The sequence below is a fragment of the Coregonus clupeaformis genome, chromosome 9 (assembly GCF_020615455.1).
Source record: "Coregonus clupeaformis isolate EN_2021a chromosome 9, ASM2061545v1, whole genome shotgun sequence".
Classification (NCBI taxonomy): Eukaryota; Metazoa; Chordata; class Actinopteri; order Salmoniformes; family Salmonidae; genus Coregonus; species Coregonus clupeaformis.
The window spans coordinates 5,675,806-5,697,132 of record NC_059200.1 but is presented as its reverse complement, the minus strand read 5'-3'; the positions used below and the strand labels follow the sequence as shown (position 1 = coordinate 5,697,132).

General features: G+C 43.5%; 1 protein-coding gene across 1 annotated transcript; it reads right to left on the bottom strand.

Moving 5' to 3' along the window:
• Positions 1-5,182: 5,182 nt before the first annotated feature.
• Positions 5,183-20,180, bottom strand: LOC121573609 (solute carrier family 13 member 5-like). Its single transcript, XM_041885718.2, has 12 exons — positions 19,912-20,180; positions 14,746-14,874; positions 12,961-13,097; positions 12,458-12,783; positions 10,409-10,598; positions 10,096-10,218; positions 9,652-9,864; positions 7,213-7,322; positions 7,019-7,134; positions 6,749-6,910; positions 6,045-6,182; positions 5,183-5,833 (listed from the first exon to the last, which is right to left on the bottom strand). Exons 1-12 carry the CDS (start codon positions 20,038-20,040, stop codon positions 5,693-5,695), a joined length of 1,914 nt encoding a protein of 637 aa, XP_041741652.1. The 5' UTR covers positions 20,041-20,180; the 3' UTR covers positions 5,183-5,692.
• Positions 20,181-21,327: the final 1,147 nt, after the last annotated feature.

The following is a 21,327-nucleotide window of genomic DNA, read 5'->3' as shown; positions in this document are numbered from 1 at the left end:
CAACAAGAGCTGATCGTCAAACAGAACAGCTTTTTGTGTGTTGTGGGGAGAACACCAAAGGGTGCGCTGTCTCGAAGCAGAGACTGGCACATTGGATTACCAATGCAGTGTCAAAATCATACACTGCAGCAGGTAGACTAACTCCAGACGGCGTGGTAGCACACTCCACCAGGGGTATGGCCACTTCATGGGCCCTGTTCAGAGGGGCCTCCCTGGACTCTATCTGTGCTGCTGCAAGTTGGGCTACAGACTACATTTTATGTCAACACCATCAGTGGGGTCTGTGGTTCTAGACACGGCACGCTCTCTCAACCCAGATAAGTGAGCGCACCGTGAACCTTGTACATACTTACTTATCAACCATCATGAGATGGATGTTCTATACAGAAGCCTTCCACTCTTGGTACTGTTGCACCCAATTGAAGCCTCATCTTGTAAGTTCTAGCTTTCAGCTTGCTTTTTTATATGGTTGTGTACCACAGTTGACATTCTGTGTTACCCTGTTGAGTAATCTGTTGCATCCTGTGGTGGATACAAGGACGTCCCAGGGACTCATCTGGACTAATTTAAAAGGTGAGTTATCCCACTCTGTTGTCCGAACGACCTCTTTGGTACAGACAATGCAAATATTCTGGGTAGCCATGATTAGCTGTTCAGGAGTCTTATGGCTTGGGGTAGAAGCTGTTAAGAAACCTTTTGGACCTAGACTTGGCGCTCCGGTACCGCTTGCCGTGCGGTAGCAGAGAGAACAGTCTATGACTAGGGTGGCTGGAGTCTTTGACAATGTTTAGGGCCTTCCTCTGACACCGCTTGGTATAGAGGTCCTGGATGGCAAGAAGCTTGGCCCCAGTGATGTACTGGGCTGTACGCACTACCCTCTGTAGTGCCTTGCGGTCGGAGGCCGAGCAGTTGCCTTATCAGACGGTGATGCCTGTTTTTGGACCATGATAGTTTGTTGGTGATGTGGACACTAAGGAACTTGAAGCTCTCAACCTGTTCCACTACAGTCCCATCGATGAGAATGGGGGCATGCTCAGTCCTCTTTTATTTCCCGTAGTCCACAATCATCTCCTTTGTCTTGATCACATTGAGGGAGAGGTTGTTATCCTGGCACCACACGGCCAGGTCTCTGACCTCCTCCCTATAGGCTGTCTCATCGTTGTCAGTGATCAGGCCTACCACTGTTGTGTCGTTGGCAAACTTAATGATGGTGTTGGAGTTGTGCCTGGCCATGCAGTCATGGGTGAACAGGGAGTACAGGAGGGGACTGAGCACGCACTCCTGAGGGGCCCCCGTGTTGAGGATCAGCGTGGCAGATGTGTTGTTAACTACCCTTACCACCTGGGGGCGGCCCGTCAGGAAGTCGAGGATCCAGTTGCAGAGGGAGGTGTTTAGTCCCAGGGTCTTTAGCTAAGTGATGAGCTTTGAGGGCACTATGGTGTTGAACGCTGAGCTGTAGTCAATGAATAGCATTCTCACGTAGGTGTTCCTCTTGTCCAGGTGGGAAAGGGCAGTGTGGAGTGCAATAGAGATTGCATCATCTGTGGATCTGTTTGGGTGGTATGCAACTTGGTGTGGGTCTAGGGTTTCTGGGATAATGGTGTTGATGTGAGCCATGACCAGCCTTTCAAAGCACTTCATGGATGCAGACGTGAGTGCTACGGGTCGGTAGTCATTTAGGCAGGTTATCTTAGCGTTCTTGGGCACAGGGACTATGCTGGTCTGCTTGAAACATGTTGGCATTACAGACTCAGTCAGGGACATGTTGAAAATGTTAGTGAAGACACTTGCCAGTTGGTCAGCGCATGCTCAGAGTACACGTCCTGGTAATCCGTCTGGCCCTGCAGCCTTGTGAATATTGACCTGCTTAAAAGTCTTACTTACATCGGCTACGGAGAGCGTGATCACATAGTCATCCGGAACAGCTGATGCTCTCATGCATGATTCAGTGTTGCTTGCCTCGAAGCGAGCATAGAAGTGATTTAGCTTGTCTGATCACATCTGTTACACTGGTGTCGAGACCAGGCTTCTTGTCTTCGTGGGACATCTGTTACATAATCATACCTCTTGAGCTGTCTGTATCCTCCAGACTGGTGTTTCTTTTTTTTTAAGAAACAAAATATGCTTCTCTGCATCTCTGCTAAAATCTGGGTAAAAGATTGAAAGGAATGCGAGTCTTATTCAATACATTTAGTTATTGCTTACTTTTCTAAAGTCTACCAACCTTGCCAGCAGGCATACCAGCTAAGATACTTAGACAAACTAGCTACTCTAACTTGATTAATAGCCTGAAATGGCTTATTGTTAGCTAGTTGTGTGGTTGGGAGATTGGGAACCTATCTGGGATAGCTAAAGCCAACTTCATAAAATTGCTAGTTGGCTAGTAGTATTACAGAGAAACAACAACTAAAATAAATGTTTTACATTAATTTTTTTAACAGATCAAATCTGAGGGGGCATGTGCCCCTGTGCCCCTATGGGCATGATGCCCCGGCGTGTAGACATATGTATCATGGAAATAAGGCAGCATTTATCATCCTGGGGTCCAGGTTACAGTGGGGAAAAAAAGTATTTAGTCAGCCACCAATTGTGCAAGTTCTCCCACTTAAAAAGATGAGAGAGGCCTGTAATTTTCATCATAGGTACACGTCAACTATGACAGACAAAATGAGGAAAAAAAATCCAGAAGATCACATTGTAGGATTTTTTAGGAATTTATTTGCAAATGATGGTGGAAAATAAGTATTTGGTCAATAACAAAAGTTTCTCAATACTTTGTTATATACCCTTTGTTGGCAATGACACAGGTCAAACGTTTTCTGTAAGTCTTCACAAGGTTTTCACACACTGCTGCTGGTATTTTGGCCCATTCCTCCATGCAGATCTCCTCTAGAGCAGTGATGTTTTGGGGCTGTCGCTGGGCAACACGGACTTTCAACTCCCCTCCAAAGATTTTCTATGGGGGTTGAGATCTGGAGACTCCAGGACCTTGAAATGCTTCTTACGAAGCCACTCCTTCGTTGCCCGGGCGGTGTGTTTGGGATCATTGTCATGCTGAAAGACCCAGCCACGTTTCATCTTCAATGCCCTTGCTGATGGAAGGAGGTTTTCACTCAAAATCTCACGATACATGGCCCCATTCATTCTTTCCTTTACACGGATCAGTCGTCCTGGTCCCTTTGCAGAAAAACAGCCCCAAAGTATGATGTTTTCACTCCCATGCTTCACAGTAGGTATGGTGTTCTTTGGATGCAACTCAGCATTCTTTGTCCTCCAAACACGACGAGTTGAGTTTTTACCAAAAAGTTATATTTTGGTTTCATCTGACCATATGACATTCTCCCAATCCTCTTCTGGATGCACTCTAGCAAACTTCAGACGGGCCTGGACATGTACTGGCTTAAGCAGGGGGACACGTCTAGCACTGCAGGATTTGAGTCCCTGGCGGCGTAGTGTGTTACTGATGTTAGGCTTTGTTACTTTGGTCCCAGCTCTCTGCAGGTCATTCACTAGGTCCCCCCGTGTGGTTCTGGGATTTTTGCTCACCGTTCTTGTGATCATTTTGACCCTCACGGGGTGAGATCTTGCGTGGAGCACCAGAACGAGGGAGATTATCAGTAGTCTTGAATGTCTTCCATTTCCTAATAATTGCTCCCACAGTTGATTTCTTCAAACCAAGCTGCTTACCTATTGCAGAGTCAGTCTTCCCAGCCTGGTGCAGGTCTACAATTTTGTTTCTGGTGTCATTTGACAGCTCTTTGGTCTTGGCCATAGTGGAGTTTGGAGTGTGACTGTTTGAGGTTGTGGACAGGTGTCTTTTATACTGAAAACAAGTTCAAACAGGTGCCATTAATACAGGTAACGAGTGGAGGACAGAGGAGCCTCTTAAAGAAGAAGTTACAGGTCTGTGAGAGCCAGAAATCTTGCTTGTTTGTAGGTGACCAAATACTTATTTTCCACCATAATTTGCAAATAAATTCATTAAAAATCCTACAATGTGATTTTCTGGATTTTCTTTTCTCAATTTGTCTGTCATAGTTGACGTGTACCTATGATGAAAATTACAGGCCTCTCTCATCTTTTTAAGTGGGAGAACTTGCACAATTGGTGGCTGACTAAATACTTTTTTTCCCCACTGTATATGTTGATTTAGCTTGATTGGTGATTGATACTATCAGGGCTATAATGCTCTTGCCTCTGGCCCCCTGCTGAGCTGAAATGACTGTAAGTCGCTTTGGATAAAAGCGTCTGCTAAATGGCATATTATTATATATTATAAATGTCACTGTTTTCCCACAGTTGTACCTGCCCCAGACAGACAGGGCCATAGTTCAATGCACCCTCCTGTTCTCACAATCCTCTGAATTATAAAACATGTTTAAAAAATAATTCAACCAAAGCATCCAATAACTTAACTAAGAGCGGAAAGATTAAATACACTTTTGAGATTATTTGACTGAAGGCTGTCAGTATGAGATCGACACAGGTTTTTTTTGTAGTCAGTCATGTTCTCAGACTTGAGTGAATAGATAAGTCATTTATCTTTTGGCGTTGGTGGGGGGGGGCTTTGTCTTCGAGACAGTAAGAATAAGTTACTGTTGTGCTGTTCTTCACTAACTTAAAAAATACCTACTAGGTTTCAAAACATTTGTCTGATAATTCTTATCCAAATGAGATTTGTGTATGTCGTAGTAATGCATACAGTGGGGTCCATAATTATTTGTACTCTTGATAAAGATGAGCAAAAAATACTGTATACAATATATAACACAAATACTGAGCTATATTGTATGCTACATTTATATCCTTCATCTGCGCTTATGGACTGCCCTCTTCAATTCAAACATTTACATTACATTTACATTTTAGTCATTTAGCAGACGCTCTTATCCAGAGCGACTTACAGTTAGTGAGTGCATACATTCTTTTCTTTTTTTTCTTCTTTTTTTTTCAAACCCCAGGTTTTCAATGGGTTCAAGTCTGGAGACTGAAATGGCCATTGCAAAATGTAGATTTTGTGGTCAATTAACAATTTCTTTGTGGATTTTGATGTGTGCTTGGGGTTATTGTCTTGCTGGAAGATTATCCACTTGTGGCGAAGTGTCAGCTTCCTGGCAGAGGCAACCAGGTTTTTGGCTAAATTGTTCTGGTTATTACACTTACTGAAAAGCATTTATCATAATCTTGTGTAACATAATATATTTATATGATATAAATTGATATAACAATATTGTCACTAATACAAATATACAGTAAGTTACAGTATTACAGCATGTCTAGGCTTTTACAAGTTATTTATCATCCCAGTTCTCTAAGGCTCCGGTCTAGGCTCATTACCATATAATATAATAATAACAATAATAACTGTATCAAATAAGTATCAAATACACTGATAATAAACCAGTATGGTGGTGGCACAGCTGGAAACTGTCTCAGTGTGTGTGTGTGTGTGTGTGTGTGTGTGTGTGTGTGTGTGTGTGTGTGTGTGTGTGTACCAGATCAGAGTAGCCAGTGTTCCCATGGCCAGCCCTCTGTTGCCCCAGCGAGGCTTGTAGTGCTGTTGGAGGAAGATCAGTGGTCTTTTGATAATACTCCCCCTTCCTCCTCCCCCTCATCCCCCTTTTGGCATCGGTAGCAGTGGTATTGCAGTACAGGGGCGTATGATGGTGTTTTTGAGGGTCATTTTCCCCCCTCATCCTCCTGTGGTGATGGTAGCGGTGGTGTTGGCCCAGGAGGGGAACGTGTCCAGGTTGAAAATGGCTCTACCCCAGCTGTTAATGGCCAAAGTGATGCACAGGATCCCAAGGATGTTCATCACTATACCTGTCTTAGCCTGGAGAAGAGAAAGGGGGGTAAAGTTGAGTTGGTGGTAGGTTGAGGGGATGGTGGTGAAGGTGGATAAAGAATATGGTGCGAGGAGGGGGTTTAGGTTTGGGGTGGGGTGGCAGGGTGAAATATATGCCAACATACATTACCTTATTATACATACTGCCTACTGTATAATAGGTACCTATAGTAGCCGAGGTCAAAAGTGGGGCTCTCACCATATCTGACACCTTCAGGTATCCATAAGAGAACACAATGGCGTTAGGAGGCGTGGCCACAGGCAGCATGAAGGCAAAGGAGGCACTGAGGGTACAGGGTACCATCACATACAGTGGGTTCACTCCTATGGACTGGGACTGCAATAGAACACACATATTAGCCAGCACATACGTATGTATGGACGTGCGCATGCAAGTAGTAGCCTACTATCCTGCAATGTGGATGTGAATAGGATGAATGAAAGTGTGTGTGGCTCTGTGTTGGCTCAATTATCAAAGATTCTCTTCACTGAATGAACAGAGCTGAGAGCTCTACACACAGTGCTGCTACATTCTCAATGTCTGGCCTCTAATGTGACCTATTAGTGTAAATAACCTCTCTCTCTATCTCTCTCTTCTCTCTCTGAGTTGACTTTTTCACTCATTCAGCTCTTTCTCTCTGTCCTCTCTTGCTATTTGCTTATCTATTTCATTCATACATTCTCTCTCTCCCTCTCTCTCGCTCTCTGAGAGACTCTTCAGTAGTAGGCCTGGCTCAGATCCCATATTGACCGGCTCTACTCAGTACATTCCAATTCTATCAAAAGGAAACTTGATCCCAGATTGAGAGAGCAATCGAGTGTGTTTGTGTGTGTGAGAGCGAGCGAGGGGGAGAGAGAGAAGTGTTTGTGTGTGGTTGGTTGAGTGTGGGTGGGTGGGTGTACCATGGAGGCTAGGATGGGCAGGAAGAGTGTAGCGGTAGCCACATTGCTGGCACACTCAGTGAAGATAGCGATGAGGAGACAGAGGGTGACTGCGATGGCCCAGGGAGGGATGGAGCAGAGAGGTATCATCTGATCACCCAGCCACCGCGACAGACCAGACACCTAGATGGATACACACACATTCAAGCTTATACACATGTACGGACCCATGCATGCACGCAAGCATGCACAAATGCACACACACACTCAAGGTTACACACATAAACACACCTCGCTGCCCTTAGCCAGAGCGAAGCCTCCTCCTAGCAGCAGTACAATGCTCCAGGGCATCTTCCTCTGGGCCACCTGCCAGCTCAGTAGGGCAGGGGTGGGGCCGCGGGGGGGCTCTGAGGGGAGGGGGGCACGCACATGTCAAGCAGTGTCTACAGTGTGAGTGTGTGTATGTGTGTGTGGGTGTATTTCACCTGTGTCAAAGCTCTGTATTCTCCAGAAGCAGAGGTAGCGGGGGGGCTCAGAGGGCAAGACGAACAGCAGCACGGCAACAAACACTGCCACTGTGGCATCAGTCACAAACCTGTAGAGGGGAGAGGTTGGAGGTTAGAAGGGAAGGCCCTAGTAAAACAATCCTATAGGATTTGTGATTTTTCCAACAGAATCCTGTAGGATTCTCACAATCTTATAATATTTTGTGTCACCTCTATCAGAATCCTATTGGGTTCCTGTTGGGACTACTTTTTTCCTATTGGAAATCAAAAGTAATCATATTGGATCCTATAGGTTTCTCACAGTCCTATAGGATTTTGTGTCACCTCTATCAGAATCTTATTGGGTTCCTATTGGACTACTTTTTTCCTATTGGCAACCCTATTGTAGGATTTTGTGTCACCCCAATCCGTATCCTATTATAACTGTTTTCTTAATTAAACCCATGAAATTATAGTTTGTGGCTCTGCAGAGAATCTCCGGTTTTCTAACATTAACTTTTCTAAGTTTTATCCTTTACTGTGTGTGAATGCAAGAACTGTGAGTACAGTATTTGTTTCCTTATGAAGTTTTCAATGTTTTAGTAATATTTTCATCATTGTATAGCATTTTTTTCACTCCATATGTTAGCTTAGTAGAAACCCAGCTCCGGGCCCTTAGACCTCCGGGCCCTCCGGGCCCTCCGTCAACCCTGTGTCACTTCTAGGAAGATTTTAACCCATTTAATCCCAACATGTCTCCAAGTTTCACCATCATTGTTAAGCCCTAGTTATTTTGTTGCTTTGACAAAGTCATTTCTGAAGATCATTATTTATTCCATGTGATCTGTCCCTCATTTTGTCAACCATATTACGTGAACTGATATTCCTTTTTAAATATATTTTTTGAAAGAAACATTGAACACATAATAGTCAAATCATCGATCAAAAGTAGGTGAGCTGGTTCTACTTTTTCTGGCAATTTTCTGGTGTTTTTTGGTGGAAAACTGAGCGGCTCAAGCATAACACGTCAACCCTGTTAACCATAGATAGACAGGCAAAAAAATAATAATTTGAAGCTTGCATTCAATTGCCACTCCCTGTTGCAAGACATCAATTCAACATCTATTCCACGTTGGTTCAATGTAATTTCTTTGAAATGACGTGAAAAGAACGTTGACTCAACCAGTGTGTGCCCAGTGTGAAGCTTCCATTTCCACTGTCACAAGGGGATTTATGGCTGATTTAAGAAGAAATCATCAACCTTGTTATGGTCAACGCTGCTACTTTATTTGGCACTTAATAGGCACTTACTACAGTCATTTACAACAACAAAATATCCTCTTGAGATGGGAAAATTTGTTTTTATGAAGTTGAACATGTGCTCTTTATGACAGAATGTTAAAATCAGGTGAAATCCCAAAAAATGTTGACCACGTTACACTTCTCAAAAGGCACCAAATTCGTAGAATGACCAAGCAATAATTCCATGAGGTTCTCAACCTCTTCAACACGGGGATTGTGAAGAGACACACACAGGCACAGACACACTCATACATATACACATGCTAACACACGCACTCTACACACACGTATGCATAGATTTTGTATTGTAGATATGTGGTAGTAGAATAGTGGCCTGAGGGCACACACTTAATGTGTTGTGAAAAAAGTGTTATGAAATGTAATGTCATGTAATATTTGTAATTGTAAATAACTGCCTTAATGTTGCTGGACCCTAGGAAGAGTAGCTGCTGCCTTGACAGTAGCTAATGGGGATCCTTAATAACTACAAATACAAATACAAATACAAATAAAGAATGGATTGACGTAACGGACAGAGCATGTTTGATGACCTTAGCCCCAGTTTGATCCAGGATTCTGTTATAATCAACACCTGTTTCCATGGTGATGTGCCCATTCATAGATTGACAGACGTCATATATGCCCTCTGTGATAGGGAGGTCACATGACCAGATAAGAGAGAACGCAGTGTGTGCCTCTCCTGCCCATCGATCTGTTTGTTATAAAGAAGTGTGCTTTCTCTCTCATTCACTCTAGTGAGATCATGTTTCCCAGACTCTGTGTGTGCATGTGCCTATGTGAGTCTTTGTGTGTGCTGGTGAGAGCGTGTGTACGTGCACAAGTTTGTGTTTCTGTGTGTCAAAGTTCAGAACATGTTTATTGGTGCAACACAGACGGTTTACTGTCTGAACAACACGTTTTGTCCGTCTGTGTTTGTTTTCTCCTGTTCCCCGTGTCCTGACACTTGTTCTAACAGAAAGGTCTAAAGACAACTCAGATAACCTATCCTTCAGATCAGGCTTGTGTTACTGTGCATGTGTCTGTATATTTCCACCTGCTAGTGTTTAGTGTGTGTGTCTGTGTGGTTGAGTATGTATGGTGTGTCCAGTATTTCAGTGTGTGGTGTGTATTACATACTCGGCCTTGGTGTTGAAGATGTGGGTTGCCCATCCGTTGATAAAGCCTGGGCTTCGTGTGAACCACAGCACCACCAGCAGGATGAAGAGCCCCAGGACACTCAACTCCCCATAGGACATGGGCCCCAGACGACGATGCTCCTCACGGATCAAATCATACACTGCATGTTCTTTCTCTGACTGCACAGCACCACAGCCCCACGTACGCTTCAGACTGGAGAGAAAGAGGAGAGAAATGAGTGGAGGAGCAAAAGAGAGAGAAAGACAGACTGAGAGAGATTATTTACACTAATAGGTCAGATAAGAAGCAGAGTGAGTGAGAGAGACATTTCCCCTATTTTACCCATGCAAACCTTTACAAATATCATGTCATGGTTGAACTGAGAGAGAGAGGAGAGAATAGAGTTAAAGTAATACACTGTGATGCTCTGGCCAGGTCACTCACTCGAAGCCGATGAAGACGACCTGGAGCCAGAGCCAGGCCAGCGTCAGCATCAGCAGCATGGTGGGGAAGGCAAAGGCGAACCACGAGGCAAAGTTAATCACGTTACCGTTCTGAGGGAAGAGTCTGACAGTGGGTTTCTGTTAAGAACATCACTTCTCAAAAATGTAAAACGTCAAATGTCAGTTGATCAACACGATATATTCGGACACCCATATCTATATTTATATAATGGGATATACACTAACATTTGTGAGGTGTGTGTCTGTGAGAGGTACATACGCTGTGTGTGTATGTGTGTGTGTGTGGTACATACTGGCTCATCTGCCCTGTGAGGACGAGGTTGGGTCCGGTGCCAGTGAGAGTGGCAGTGCCTCCGATGCTGGCAGCGTAACACACACACAACATCAAGCCTTTACACATCTTCATCCTCTCCTTCTCCTCCTCATCCTCCCCAACCTGCTCCTCTGCTTCAGTCCCCTCCTTCAAGACCATAGACACTACCACTGTATACAGAGAGTAAGGGGGAGACAATACCACTATATATTAGAGAAGTTTGGGAATCAGGACTACCAAGAGGTCACAGCCAAAGTTGTTAGCTAGGCAGGCTATAGTTTGCCTGTTGCCTATAGACATACAGCCTTTGTCTATATTTGTCTGAAATCGCCATGTACATGTACAGTGAGTGAAAAAAGTATTTGAACCCCTGCTGATTTTGTACGTTTGCCCACTGACAAATAAATGATCAGTCTATAATTTTAATAGTAGGTTTATTTGAACAGTGAGAGACAGATTAACAACAAAAAATTCCAGAAAAACGCATGTCAAAAATGTTATAAATTGATTTGCATTTTAATGAGGGAAATAAGTATTTGACCCCCTCTCAATCAGAAAGATTTCTGGCTCCCAGTTGTCTTTTATACAGGTAACGAGCTGAGATTAGGAGCACACTCTTAAAGGGAGTGCTCCTAATCTCAGCTTGTTACCTGTATAAAAGACACCTGTCCACAGAAGCAATCAATCAATCAGATTCCAAACTCTCCACATTGGCCAAAACCAAAGAGCTCTCCAAGGATGTCAGGGACAAGATTGTAGACCTACACAAGGCTGGAATGGGCTACAAGACCATCGCCAAGCAGCTTGGTGAGAAGGTGACAACAGTTGGTGCGATTATTCGCAAATGGAAGAAACACAAAATAACTGTCAATCTCCCTCGGCCTGGGGCTCCATGCAAGATCTCACCTTGTGGAGTTGCAATGATTATGAGAACGGTGAGGAATCAGCCCAGAACTACAAGGGAGGATCTTGTCAATGATCTCAAGGCAGCTGGGACCATAGTCACCAAGAAAACAATTGGTAACACACTACGCCATGAAGGACTGAAATCCTGCAGCGCCCGCAAGGTTCCCCTGCTCAAGAAAGCACATATACAGGCCCGTCTGAAGTTTGCCAATGAACATCTGAATGATTCAGAGGAGAACTGGGTGAAAGTGTTGTGGTCAGATGAGACCAAAATCGAGCTCTTTGGCATCAACTCAACTCACCGTGTTTGGAGGAGGAGGAATGCTGCCTATGACCCCAAGAACACCATCCCCACCGTCAAACATGGAGGTGGAAACATAATGCTTTGGGGGTGTTTTTCTGCTAAGGGGACAGGACAACTTCACTGCATCAAAGGGACGATGGACGGGGCCATGTACCATCAAATCTTGGGTGAGAACCTCCTTCCCTCAGCCAGGGCATTGAAAATGGGTTGTGGATGGGTATTCCAGCATGACAATGACCCAAAACACATGGCCAAGGCAACAAAGGAGTGGCTCAAGAAGAAGCACATTAAGGTCCTGGAGTGGCCTAGCCAGTCTCCAGACCTTAATCCCATAGAAAATCTGTGGAGGGAGCTGAAGGTTCGAGTTGCCAAACGTCAGCCTCGAAACCTTAATGACTTGCAAAGAGGAGTGGGACAAAATCCCTCCTGAGATGTGTGTAAACCTGGTGGCCAACTACAAGAAATGTCTGACCTCTGTGATTGCCAACAAGGGTTTTGCCACCAAGTACTAAGTCATATTTTGCAGAGGGGTCAAATACTTATTTCCCTCATTAAAATGCAAATCAATTTATAACATTTTTGACATTGTTTTTATGGATTTTTGTTGTTGTTATTCTGTCTCTCACTGTTCAAATAAACCTACCATTAAAATTATAGACTGATAATTTCTTTGTCAGTGGGCAAACGTACAAAATCAGCAGGGGATCAAATACTTTTTTCCCTCACTGTAACTGTGTTATGGTGTGTTGGTGAGAAGGCAGTATTCCAGTCTCACCTAGCCCCCTGCCCTGACCTCTGCCCCAGCCCAGTGCCCCTCACCTGGCTTCCCATCAGTCAGAGAGTTGTCCTGAGGAACTGGTTTGTCTGGGGAGTCCAGTTTATCCTCTGTGGCTGGTTTCTCCAGTGGAATGTGATTGTCCTGGATGATAAGTTTGTCCTGTGGGTTTGAACTGTTCTCCAGTTTTTCCTCAGGAGTCATACCATTCTCCTGGCTCTGGGGGAAGGGCAGGGGGTTCTCCCCCTTTCGTGGGCTGTTGAGCTGCTCCAGGACAGCCTGGACAATGGGGACCATCATAGCTGTGGTGGCTGTGTTACTGATCCACATGGACAGGAACGCTGTCACACCCATGAACCCTAGCATCAGACTGGCGGGGACAGCAGGGAGGGGAGGGTGTATCAGAGAGAGAAAAGAGGAAGTGGAGAAGGAGGAAATAATGCTAGGCTTTAGCTCAGTGGGCTTACATGGTCTTGAATTTTGCAGACAATCCTGTTTTGATACCTGAAAAATGGATAAAGATAGACACCTGTGACTAGCTACTCACAGGGCAGGCCTCAACCCCACAACGAGTAGAACCCTGAGGGCGATGCGCTTGTGAAGGTTCCATGTCTCCACGGCAACAGCCACCATCAGACCGCCCACAAACAGCATGTTGGTGTCCTTCAGGTACTGCATACACACCTGATACAGATGTAGGATTTTAATTTCAGCCAGTTTGCTACAGCAGGAAAATAATCTCTCAACAGGAAATGTGAATTATTATTTGGATTATAATGAATGGAAATGTTTGTAGGGGTTGATACATTATATACAAAAGTATGTGGACACCTTTTCAAATTAGTGGATTCGGCTATTTCAGCCACACCCGTTGCTGACGGGTTTTTGAAATCGACCACACAGCCATGCAATCTCCATAAACAAACATTGGCAGTAGAATGGCCTTACGGAAGAGCTCAGTGACTTTCAATGTGGCACCGTCATAGGATAACACCTTTCCAACAAGTCAGTTCGTCAAATTTCTGCCCCGGTCAACTGTATGTGCTGTTATTGTGAAGTGGAAACGTCTAGGAGCAACAACGGCTCAGCTGCAAAATGGTAGGCCACACAAGCTCAATTGTCTGTCCTCCGTTGCAACACTCACTACCGAGTTCCAAACTGCCTCTGGAAGAAACGTCAGCACAATAATTATTCGTTGGAAGCTTCATGAAATGGGTTTCCATGGCCAAGCAGCCGCACACAAGCCTAAGGTCACCATGCACAATGCCAAGCGTTGGCTGGAGTGGTGTAAAGCTCGCCGCTATTGGACACTGGAGCAGTGGAAATTCGTTATCTGGAGTGATGAATCACGCTTCACCATCTGGCAGTACGACAGACGAATCTGGGTTTGGCGAATACCAGGAAAATGCTATCTGCCCCAATGCATAGTGCCAACTGTAAGATTTGGTGGAGGAAATAATAGTCTGGGGCTGTTTTTCATGGTTCGGGCTAGGCCCCTTAGTTCCAGTGAAGGGAAATCTTAATGCTACATCATACATTGACATTCTAGACGATTCTGTGCTTCCAACTTTGTGGCAACAGTTTCGGGAAGGCCCTTTCCTGTTTCAGCATGACAATGCCCCCGTCCATACAGAAATGGTTTGTTGAGATCGGTGTGGAAGAACTTGACTGACCTGCACAGAGCCCTGACTTCAACCCCATTCAACCCCATGGAACGCCGACTGCGAGCCAGGCCTAATCGCTCAACATCAGTGCCCGACCTTACTAATGCTCTTGTGGCTGAATGGAAGCAAGTCCCCGCAGCAATGTTCCAACATCTAGTGGAAAGCCTTCCCAGAAGAGTGGAGGCTGTTCTAACAGCAAAGGGAGGACCAACTCCGTACCGGTACCCCCTGTATATAACGTCCCTACTCTTATTTTATTTTGCTGCTGCTCTTTAATTATTTGCCATAAAAAATTTTATATTTAAAAAACTGCATTGTTTGTTAAGGGCTTGTAAGTAAGCATTTCACTGTAATGTCTACACCTGTTGTATTTGGCACATGTGGCAAATAACATTTGATTTGATTTGATGATTTTGGAATGAGATGTTCGACGAGCAGGTGTCCACATACTTTTGGTCATGTAGTGTACATTTTTGGTAAGGGAAAATCAAGTCTGTAATTTCAAAGTGGAAATTAGAAACTTCAGAAGCCTTTTTAGACCTCACACACACTACAAGTTCTCCTGCATCAGGGTGATCAAATTAAGATCCTACATCTGTACACACACACACGCACACACGTGAGAGATTGTCTTTGTGTGTGTGTGTGAGTGTCTGAGGGAAGCGTACCTGCTTGGACTCCATAATGCCAAACACAGGGAAGAGGACAGCGGGCAGGAGAGCAGTCACAGCTAGTGGCAGTACCTCAGTACACCAGTACACTGCCATCAGGGCTATCACATAGGCACATTTTGCCTCCTGCAACACACACAATTACAATACTTTATTTAGATCCATATAGAAGTACAGAGAACCCAAATATTCTAAAGGTCAAAAGGACACAAACACACACACACGAAATAACTGAAGCACATGAACACACAGTGTTCTCTGTGTCTGGTGGTGTCATTGTATAAACATTGAGCTGCGATGTGAATTTATGGAGCTCAAGTAATGTAAACTTGAACTTCAACACCCTATTGTGTGACAAGGAAATGTTTCCTCCCTCTTCAATGCCCTGGCACTGAAACACTGAGATTACAGGGTAAGAACTCTTGGGGCAGGTTAGACTTTTAGGTCACACTCACTAGGTTACTAAGTAGGCCTAATACCGCAAATTGGTCTACTGTCTGTCACCACAGCAGGCGAGAATCTGGTCAGGTGCCAATAACACACTCTCTCCCAAATCAAGGGTCTTTTCTATGTGTATTTTTCTGATTCATGTATTTAGCTAAAGACACAGGGCCTTCTACTAACGTTACATGGGGATGGCACCTGCTGCAGAGACCCCTGAGATCCAGTTGCCAGGGTTACCTGGTCAGTCAGTGTAGGATCTGGGATGTGTTTCAGATTCCACATATCTCTGTGGATACTTCTGGGAATCACTGACTATATCAACACAAACGGACAGTGCTCATGAGTCATCAGTACTGATGATGACACACTGAACCAAATTGGTACATATTCTTTTGCATCTTTTGTAGCTTAATTGGCACCAGCACTTTTTGTATGGCATGTATTTAACTGAAGCTTTTTTTCTATCTATATCTGTGTGAAGTTAATTTGTTCTATATTACAAACGTTTGAACACTATAGTCCTCATGTTATCTGCAGTTGAACGACCAGCGCACCTAGATCGGGTGAATCTGGCAGCTGAGCGGCAGCTGAGCTCAAAAGCCAGAGTTTCCACAATAGGGTAGCTGCAAGCTGGACTCAGGGGTAGACGTAACATAGTAAACGGAAATCCGGGACATTAGTATGATATGTTACATTTAGTATGGTATGTATTAATTTGTGGATGTCCATCATCCATTTCGTATGATATGTTACAAATTACAATTTGTATGATATGTTACGAATTCCAATTTGCTGGTGGCCAATGCTAACGTTGCTAGGTGGCTAATGTTAGCTAGGCTAGGGGTTAGGGTTAGGGTTAGGTTTAGGGTTAAGGTTAGGATTAGTAGTAAGTAGTTGCAAAGTTGCTAATTAGCTAAAATGCTAAAGTTGTCCTTGATGAGATTTGAACATGCAACCTTTGGGTTGCTAGACGTTTGCATTATACACTCCTCCCCCAAGACAACCCCCACCCACCCCGACAACAATATGATAGGCTACAGTAGGCCACTAAGTCAACTTTCCAGTGGCACTGACTCACCCAATGATGAAGATAGCATGATTATGCGTAGCCTAGGCTTCTCACCGTTCGGGCAATGGTCTCAAGATAGGCCTGAGCTACTTTGAAATACAGTGCTGTTTGTCTGAGTTGTTGGGATTTTTTTAGCTTCTACTGATCAATTAGTCTTCTCTTTTCAGCAGTAGGCATTTGCTTTCCAAACGTATTTCCTGCGATTGTATTTAGACATTTGCGAAAGGCCTTTAGCTATTCACTGACAGCGCAAAGAGAAATAGAATCCATAGAAATAGAATCCATAGAACGAAAGTGCCCATTCAAGTCAGGACTGCCATTTTGAGCATACCCATGAGTTTAAAAGTCAAATGACCAGGGTGAGGGTCCAAAACCCTTCCCAGCTAGCACATTTGGTTCCTTTGAAGTTGTTGGGAACGTACGTTTTTGGTTTCCCATTGGTTTAAAACTGATATTCTTTTTAACTTTCTGAGAACGGAAGTTACATTTTCACCTGTTTTGTCATTTTTAGGTTGCAGGGAGGTTCTGAGAATGTTTTTCTATGGTTCCCTGAACGTTTTCCTGGGAGGTTTTATTAACGTTCTGAAAACAGAAATTATAGGTTATTTGAAGGTAATTAAGTAACATTCTGAGAACATGTTCAATATGACTTTTAATAACACTGCTAGCTTAGTTTAACACATGTAAATGTATTTGCTTAGGCATTAATCATGCAAACACATTATTTATTTTTTATTGTGGCCTAGCATCAGTGAGATTCAACCCTATGTTCTTCTGCTCCCTAGCCATGGAATTAGTCCACTGCACCACCAAGATGGAGCTTGCATGTCATGTTTTTTTTACCTCATACAAAGCTGTTCATTTTAGTCTATTCATACAGACCCTATTTCAAAGGAAACAGGCACTCATTAAGATCAGGTGTGGCCAATTAGTGGGCGCGGCCAATGCACCTGAACACACTTAACAAGATAGAGGATAGAGAGAGTTTTGTTGAGAGGACTTTGGTTCCGGTTCAGGAAAAAGATGGCGGAAGTGGCTGCTGAGTTCGAATCAAGCAGTGCGTCGAGCAAAGACGAATGTTCTGAATGGACAACAGTAGTAGCGAAAACTGGAACAAAAAGGAAATTGTCTAAAATTGGAGTGGAGGATACTTGTATGAATGATAATGAATCACTTCTTGTTGGGATGCGTTTGTTGAGTAAGGATGCATATGTGGGAAACCCGTTTGAGGTGTTGGAAATGGTGAAGTATGCGCTGGGAAAAGTGGAATCTGTCAGAGTGACCAGGAGGGATCTTATTTTGATTTATTGTATTTCTGAAGAACAGAGGAGGATTGCAGTGAGCCTCAAAAGATTCTGAACAACATACGTTTTGTGTTTTGAACTTCGGAGTAGAGCACCCGTCAAAGGAGTCATCTCAGGGGTGACGACGGATGTTCAGGTTGAATACCAGAAGAAAATTCCTGGTGTGGTTGGTGCCCGGCGTCTGACCCGCTGGGTGAATGGAGAAAAAGAAGAAAGTCTGTCGGTCCTTTTGTTTTTTGATAAAGAGCAAATACCTACGCATGTGAAGCTTGGTTATGTAAGATACGCTGTAAGAGCTTTCGTCCACAAATCATTGCAGTGTAAGACTTGTAATGGATTTGGCCATGTTTCAAGTGTGTTCAGACGGACAGAGTATACTGAAGAACGGTGTGTAGAAGGACGACGGTGTTGCAATTGTGGTGGGGATCATGATCCCGAGTTCCTGGAGTGCTCTGTAAGGGTGAAGGAGATTGAGGTGGCAAAAGTTAGGTCAATCGAATCTCCTATGCGGAGGCGATTAAAATAATTGAGAAAACAAGTGATGCTAGCGAAGATATGGTAGTGGACGCACCACAGCCTGTAGTACATGTATGCTGCCAGTCAAAAGATATCCTGTGTGTTAAAAAGGTGGATTTTGTGGCATTCATTGCCACAGTTATAAACTGTACGGCACAAGTCCTCTGTAGTTCAATTGGTAGAGCATGGCGCTTGTAACGCCAGGGTAGTGGGTTCAATCCCCGGGACCACCCATATGTAAAAATTTATGCACACATGACTGTAAGTCGCTTTGGATAAAAGCGTCTGCTAAATGCGTTTGCTGACTATCCTACCGATCCTTGACTTCGGCGATGTCATTTACAAAATAGCCTCCAACACTCTACTCAGCAAATTGGATGTAGTCTATCACAGTGCCATCCGTTTTGTCTCCAAAGCCCCATATACTACCCACCACTGTGACCTGTACGCTCTTGTTGGCTGGTCCTCACTACATATTCGTCGCCAAACCCACTGGCTCCAGGCCATCTATAAATCACTGCTAGGCAAATCCCGCCTTATCTTAGCTCATTGGTCACCATAGCAACACCCACCCGTAGTATGCGCTCCAGCAGGTATATCTCACTGGTCATCCCCAAAGCCAACACCTCCTTTGGCCGCCATTCCTTCCAGTTCTCTGCTGCCAATGACTGGAACAAATTGCAAAAATCTCTGAAGCTGGAGACACTTATCTCCCTCACTAACTTTAAGCATCAGTTGTCAGAGCACCTTACCGATCACTGCACCTGTACACAGCCCATCTGAAATTAGCCCGCCCAACTACCTCATCCCTATATTGTTATTTATTTTGCTCATTTGTACCCCTGTATCTCTATTTGCACATCATCTCTTGCACATCTATCATTCCAGTGTTAATACTAATTGTAATTATTTTGCACTATAGCCTATTTATTGCCTTACCTCCATAACTTGCTACATTTGCACACACTGTATATATATTTATTTCTGTTGTATTTTTGACTTTGTTTTGTTTTACCCCATATGTAACTCTGTGTTGTTGTTTTTTATCGCACTGCTTTGCTTTATCTTGGCCAGGTCGCAGTTGTAAATGAGAACTTGTTCTCAACTGGCTTACCTGGTTAAATAAAGGTGAAATAAAAAAATAAAAAAAATAATAAAAAAATGGCATATTATTCTAAGTCTCAAAGAGGTCTAAGAAACTGGACATTATTGTGGCTGCGGCAGAAACGTTTTTAGGACTTAAGGATTTTACATCTGAAGACTTGCAAGGGCTACTGGCGTCGAAAGACCCGCCCTCCCAGGTTCCCCTTGAGCCTGTGTAGGGATCAGATCTGTTGTATTTTTTTTACAGAAAAGTTGTTTGATGTAGTTTTTAAAAAGTTTTTTTGTGATAGTTTCGTAGTTTTTTTGGGTTGGTCGTTTTTTTTTCTCCATTTTTGGGAATCCTGTTTCCATCCCGCACAGTAGGTGGCGGGATGCACATTAAATTGTGCGATCACCAATATACCACAGAAGAAAAATAGTTTTGTTGATGCTGAGAACGGAATGTGTACTGAACATAATGGAGCTATGTGTGTGTGTGTTTGTTTGTGTGTGTGTGCGTGCACGGGGGGAGGCCTAAAGGAATAAATGTTTAAGCCAAAATCAGCATGCGTCAGGTGTACAAATGAATAATTAATGAAATATCTAACAAGACGATAGAATACTAGTAGGCTACTAGTGAAATATTTTAAATCATCACTCAGATAGCCTACTCTTGGTGCAGAAAGGCCTAGATTGGGTCAAGAGGAGATCCCTGGAATAAGTCCATTCCAGAAATTTGGCGCATACCGTGGTTCCGATCAGTAGAGGCAGAGGGAGGAGAAGGAACGGCGTACAGAACAGAATCACCCCATCCTTGAACCTCCACATCACCCGGAGCGAGGACACCATCTTCTCCCGTTCATGGAATACTGACATAAATTAGAGTTGCGTGCGTCCCGTCCCAGGAAGAAAGCAAAAATTATGAGGGAGAGAACGTGAGAGAACTCAGATACCTCCGTCTTTACTGTGGGGACACGACTGCACGTGACATCTCTCTCACTCTCTGTGTCTCTCTCTCTCTCTCTCTACTCTCTCTGTGTTTTTTTACTCTGTGTATGTGTGTGTGTGTGTGTGTGTGTGTGTGTGGGTGGGGCAACACTTTTGAGTGGCATTCTTGTGCGCGTGTGAGAGCTAGAGAGAGAAAAAACTTTTGAGTGACATTCATACTTAAATATTAACTTCTTTATCTTAGATAGGAAAATAAACAGGGCTCTCTGAAACTAGAAGGTACTGTATACTGAGAGAGACATAAGGTGAGAGGAGACAGATAGATAGGGTTTCCTTGGAACAGCAGTGGGTGCTGGGAAACTCCAAACTTTCTTTGTAAAGTTACACTCCCCAAAACACCAAAGATACACACACACACACACACACACACACCAGACCTGGGTTCAAATACATGTATATTTGATTATTTGTTATTTACATACTTATTTTCTGTATATTTGAGTATTTTCAAATAATCTGGCCCAAATCAATCAACTACTTCTATTGGTATTTGAAAATAGTATTTGAAAATATTTAAAAATAATTTCCTATAAATAGCCTACTATTTTAAAGTATTTTCAAATACTTATTTCAAATACCATTTTCAAATACCTGGGTTCAATGCATGGGAGTCTATTTGAGTCAATGCATTTGTGTATTTTCAAATACATGCCAATACTTTCCAAGTATATTTCGAAATACATTCCAATATTCAACTACTTGTCTTTTCAAATAAAACATATCTGAATACTTACTTTGAAATGTATGTGAAAGTAATTGAGATATTTGAAATAGTATTTGAACCCAGGTTTGACACACACACACACAGTTTCGTATAGCTATCCTTGTGAGGACCAAATAATTTATTCCCGTCCAAAATCCTATTTTACCCCTAACCCTAACCTTAACCCAACCATAACCCTAACCTTAACCCTAAGCCTAACCTTAACTCCAAACCCCTTACCCTAACTCTAAAACAATACCTAACCCTAACTTCTAACCGTAACCCTAACCTTAATTCTAACCCTAACCCTAATTGTAACCATAACTGTAAACCTTCTGGTACCAACAAGAATAGTTAAACAAAAACAAAAACACACACACAACACACACACACACACATTATTTGACTTCAGATCCTACACTGCCACCCTATGGCCAATTTTGTACTTACAT

Excerpts from the sequence above, each read along its gene's own strand:
- LOC121573609 (XM_041885718.2), bottom strand. The coding sequence starts at position 20,040 with ATGTCAGTATTCCATGAACGGGAGAAGATGGTGTCCTCGCTCCGGGTG. Across the intron at positions 7,323-9,651 it reads ATCTTCAACACCAAGGCCGA|GTTTGTGACTGATGCCACAG; the intron begins GTATGTAATACA and ends TCCCCTCTACAG. Across the intron at positions 7,135-7,212 it reads AATACAGAGCTTTGACACAG|AGCCCCCCCGCGGCCCCACC; the intron begins GTGAAATACACC and ends CCCTCCCCTCAG.